This window comes from Chrysochloris asiatica, unplaced genomic scaffold (assembly GCF_000296735.1).
Source record: "Chrysochloris asiatica unplaced genomic scaffold, ChrAsi1.0 scaffold00088, whole genome shotgun sequence".
Taxonomy (NCBI): Eukaryota; Metazoa; Chordata; class Mammalia; order Afrosoricida; family Chrysochloridae; genus Chrysochloris; species Chrysochloris asiatica.
The window spans coordinates 11,696,637-11,702,023 of record NW_006408606.1 but is presented as its reverse complement, the minus strand read 5'-3'; the positions used below and the strand labels follow the sequence as shown (position 1 = coordinate 11,702,023).

At 38.2% G+C, this 5,387-nt stretch overlaps 1 protein-coding gene across 3 annotated transcripts in view; it reads right to left on the bottom strand.

The window, feature by feature from the left end:
- PRDM5 (PR domain containing 5) overlaps positions 1-5,387 on the bottom strand; it is a 371,490-nt gene that overhangs the window by 325,970 nt on the left and 40,133 nt on the right. For all 3 annotated transcript variants that reach the window (XM_006866280.1, XM_006866281.1, XM_006866282.1), the window contains exon 2: positions 4,995-5,078. In XM_006866280.1, coding sequence (XP_006866342.1) covers positions 4,995-5,078 — 84 coding nt within the window. The remainder of the gene's footprint in view (positions 1-4,994; positions 5,079-5,387) is intronic.

Genomic DNA, 5,387 nt, shown 5'->3' with positions numbered 1-5,387 from the left:
GTGTGTTCCCTTTGAGTTTAGTCTTGGAGGGGGCATTATCTTGAAGGATTTGACAACTTGTCTTGAAGGATCCCAGGCAAACAACTTGCTTGTGCTTGTAATAAACAGACTGTCATTTTTCTTTTTTGTTTTATTTTTTCTGCTTGTCTTTCTTTCTGGAAGAATATTCTGTTCCTCTGGCCATTCTTCGTCAGTCTGCATTTCCTTTCAAGCGGGAATGTCCCACCTCAGATGGTTCTGGTTGCCATCACCTCTTGACTTCTCTCATGCTCCACCCATGCTCTTCCTTCATGATGGTCTGCTTCTGAGATGGCTTTAAAACATAGCTACATGGCAAAACTAACATATCCCAGCCTTAAAATCCTTTCTGTCTTATTTTTATGATCAAACCCAATTACTTGGTGTGAATTAAGAAGACTTTGGATACAAAAGCCATATCAAGTGAATTTAAGGCACCACAATCACCTACAGCTAATGGAAAATATTTGAAAAAAAATTAATTATGAATCAACTGACCTTCTTTATTGTTAAATTATGTTATCTGTGGAAAAAATGCATAATCTTTAACTTACAGACTTTTCCACATAATTTTCTAAAAAAAAAAATTCAAAACTGAAATTATTTATTTTCCTATTTATGCACCTAAAAAGAATTTTCTTCTGGGTGCAAGAACCAAAAAAAAAATTTATAGCTAGCCAACACTGCACTCTCAGATGCTCTTAAAATTGACATATATAAGTTTTTCATTGGATATCTATCTCTAATTTCCACCACTCGTCTGTCAGTTTGTCGTACTGTGATGGCTTGTGAGTTGCTGTGATTCTGGAAGTTATGTCACTGGTATTTTAAATACCCACAGGGTCACCCATGATGGACATGTTTCAGATGAGCTTCCAGACAAAGACAGACTAGAAAGAAAGAGTGATGAACTGCTTCCAAATGTTCGGTCACTGAAAACCTTATGACTAGCAGAAAAACACTGTCAGATACGTTGCCGGAAAATGAGACCCTCAGGTTAAAAAGCACTCAAAATGCAACTGGGGAAGAGCTGCCTCCTCAAAGTAGAGTTGACCATGAGGATGTGAATGGAGTAAAGCCAGTGGGAGAAAATAAAGCCCACGAGACCTTCATTTGCTGACTAGGTACAACTCAAAATGAAGAGAAACACCTGTAAACATCCATTAATAATCCAAACATGAAATGCACGAATATGAATCTAGGAAAATTGGAAATTGTGAAAAATGAAATGGAACACAAAAACATCGATACCTTAGGTATTACTGAGCTGAAATGGACTGGTATTGACCATTCTGAATCTGATACACACATGGTTTACTATGCTGGGAAAGACAAATTGCAGAGCAATGGTGTTTCATTCATTGTCAGAAAGAACACATCCAGATCAGTCATGAGGTACAATGCTGTCTGTGATACGATAATATACATGCACCTTCAGGGACAAGATAATACCACTATTATTCAAATTTATGTACCAACCACTAAAGCCAGTGAGAATGAAATAGAAAAATTCTACCAACTTCTTCAATCTGAAGCTGATCAAACATGTGCAATCAAGATATATTGATCATTACTGGTGATTGGAATGCAAAGGTTGGGAGCAAAGAGGAGGGATCAGTAGCTGGAAAATATGGCCTTGGTGATAGAGATGATGCTGGAGATTACTTGATGAAATTCTGCAAAATCAATGATTTGTTCATTTAAATACCTTCTTCAGACAGCATGAGAGATGACTATACACATGGACCTCACCAGATGGAATACATAGAAATCAAATTGACTACATCTGTGGAAAGAGACGATGGAAAAGCTCCATATCATCAGTGAAAACAAGGCTAGGGGCAGACTGTGGTACAGACCATCAATTACTCATATGCAAATTCAAACTGAAGCTGAAGAAAATGAAAACAAGTCCACGAGAGACAAAATATAACCTTGAATATATCCCACCTGAATTTAGAGATCATCTGCAGAACACATTTGATACATTAAACACTAAAGACCAAAGACCAGAAGAGTTGTGGGATGACATCAAGAACATCATGCATGAAGACAGCAAAAAGTCATTAGGAAGACAAGAAAGAATGAAAAGGTCAAAGTAGATGTCAGAAGAGACACTGAAACTTGCTCTCTAGCATAGAGATGCCAAAGCAAATGGAAGAAATGAGGAGGTCCAAGAGCTGAACAGAAAATTTCAAAGATCAGCTCGAGAAGATAAAGTCAAATATTACAACAAAATGTGCAAAGATCTGGAATCAGAAAACCAAAAAGGAAGAATACACTCAGCATTTCAGCCTCGACGTTCATTACTGAAAGATTCTCTGGGAAAATTATTGCATGATGAAGAAAGAATCGAGAGAAGATGAAAGGAATAGACAGAGTTACTGTACCAAAAGGAAATGGTTCATGTTCAACTGTTTCAAGAGGGAGCATATGATCAAGAGCCAATGATACTGAAGGAAGAAGTCCAAGGTGCACTGAAGGAATTGACAAAGAACAAGGCACCAGGAATTGGTGGAATAAAAATTGGAATCTTTCAAAAAAGTGAGGCCACACAGGAGGGACTCACTCATCTATGCCAAGAAATTTGGAAGACGACTATCTGGCTGACTGATTGGAAGAGATCCGTATTTGTGCCTATTCCAAAGAGACGTGACCCAACAGAATGCAGAAATCATCAATGCTTACCTGTGCTTTATTGACTATGCAAAGGCTTTTGACTGTGTGGATCATGACAAGCTATGGACAACATTGTGAAGTACGAATATTTTGGAACACTTAATTGTGCTCATGAGGAATCTGTACCTCGACTAAGAGACAGTTGTTAGAACAGAACATGGGAACACTGAATGGTTTCAAATTAAGAAAGGTGTGTGACAAGGTTGTTTTCTTTCACCATACTCATTCAACCTATATGCTGAGGAAATAATCCAAGAAGCTGGGTTCTATGAAGAAAAACGTGGCTTCAGGAGTGGAGGAAGACTCATTAACAACCTGCAATATGCAGATGATACAACCTTGCTTGCTGAAAGTGAAGAGGACTTAAAACATTGACTGATGAAGATCAAAGAGCACAGCCTTCGGTATGGAATACATCTCAATGTAAAGAAAACAAAAATCCTCACCACTGGATCAATAAGCAAAATTATTATCAACAGAGAAAAGACTGAAGTTGTCAAGGACTTCATTCTTCTTGGATCAACTATCAACACTCATGGAAGCAGAAGTTAAGAGATCAAACGACGTATTGCATTAGGCAAATCTGCTACACAAGACCTTTTTAAAATATGGAAGAGCAAAGATGTCAGCTTGAGGACTAAGGTGTGCCTGACTCAAGTCATGGTGTTTTCAATAACCTCATATACATGTGAAAGCTGGACAGTGAATAAGGAAGACCATAGGAAAACTGATGCCTTTGAGATATGGTCGTTGGAGGAGAATATTGAAAGTGTTGTGGGCTGCCAAAAGAACCAATAGATGAATTTTGGAAAAAATGCAGCCAAGTGCTCTGTAGAGACCAAGGTGTCCAACCTTGACCTCTCATACTTTGGACGTATTGTCAAGAGGGACCAGTCGCTGGAGAAGGAACCACTAACCTTGTGGTTCAAACTGATTTTGCAGTCCAACACATTAACCCACAGTGCCACACCAGGACTCAAAAATCAACATAAGAAACTAAAAAGAACATTTTATCATGATTTAAAAGGCAACAGAAGATTTGCACATAGCAATACAAAATATCTATGCTCTCATTGGGAGTCCTAGTGTGATGCTTCAGGATAAGCACTAGACCACAAGGTCGATTTAACCTGCAAGGTAGTAGCTTAAACCCACCAGCAACTCCTCAGAAACCCTATATAGGGTCACCATGACTCAGAACTAACTCAAGGGTACTTAACAACAACAGTGCTCTCACACACTAATAGAACTGAAGTACCAAACAGTAATAGTTGTTGCTTTGTTGTTATGTGCCATGGAGTCAGTTCCAATTCATGGAAACCCAGTACAGATTTTCCTACTCAGAGGCCCCATAGAGGGTTTCTGAGAATGTAAGCCTTTACAGGAGCAGATAGCCTCATCTTTCTCCTGCAAAGCAACTGGTGGGCTTGAGCCTCCAACCATGCAATTAGAGGTCAAATGCCTAACTCACAGTGCCACATGGGTACCTTTAGTAACACTGGAGATACTTATAAATGTATTTTGCTTGTTACAAATAATGCACACTCAGAGACACTTCCTATGCACGGTTTTCTTTTCCAGTATTCTGAACCTTTCTGATTTCATGATTCTCATTTCCCACAATTTCACCTACACATACCTCAGCTCTCATCTTCCTATAGAATCTACCAAACACAATTTTTGGTCTGGGATATTTTCCTAGGTTTTTACACCAACAATCTCACATTTAAGCCTTCTCACATCCTTCCTTTAGCACTGCATTTTCAAATGAAAAGAAAAGAACAATAAAGAATGTAATCTGAATAGGCTAGAGTGAAAATTCTCACAGTATATGACATGCATTTGCCATGGGGAACTTTAGGTTGGAAAAGACTGCCTATAGTGACATAGTATTTTAAGTATAAAGAACTTTAAGATTTTTGAAGTTAAGCTACATTTTAAAATGAAATTTTTGTTCCAATAGTAATCCACAATTTGTTGCTATGTAATTAGAGCTGCATTGGGAAATAAACATTACAGGAAAAGTATAATTCTATTTTCAGATATCAAATCATAAATCCAGTATAAGACGTACTTATTTTGAAATCAAAATAACCTTATACATGGGAATTTTTTTCCATGATGAATTATAAACTTTAAAGTTTTAAAAGAATTACCTCACAAGATTTTTCAGCAATCTGTCTTTAAGAAACAATTTTAAACACGGAACAGTTTCAATGCTTAGATGGTAGACTGGAATCAATATATGCATTAAGTAATATGGAGAGAAATACTTTAAATAACTGTCTTATCCTCACCTCCCACATCAACCTGTAATCCATATTTTCATCCAAGTCTTCAGGCATCCTCTTCTCTCCAGCAAATGGTCCAAACTTTTCACCCTGAGTAATAATAATTATATTGAAAAAGGATTAGTACTTGAGACTCAAGGGGAATACAGGAACAGGCATATGGTCTTAATGTTGACCATGCTAGTGGACTGATAAGGGGGAAAACACAGCAGTGAAGTTGTGAGCTAAGTCCGACCACGTTCAATAGACTCCTGTGAACCTGGGTTGAGACCTGGTTGACCAGCAGTATGGCAAGACCTGGGGACTCCTGGGCCCAGGAACAGGGACATGACCACAGAGAACTAGAGTGGAGAGTGACGCGTCCAGCTGATATGAAGTGAAGGGAGATGCACAAGAACA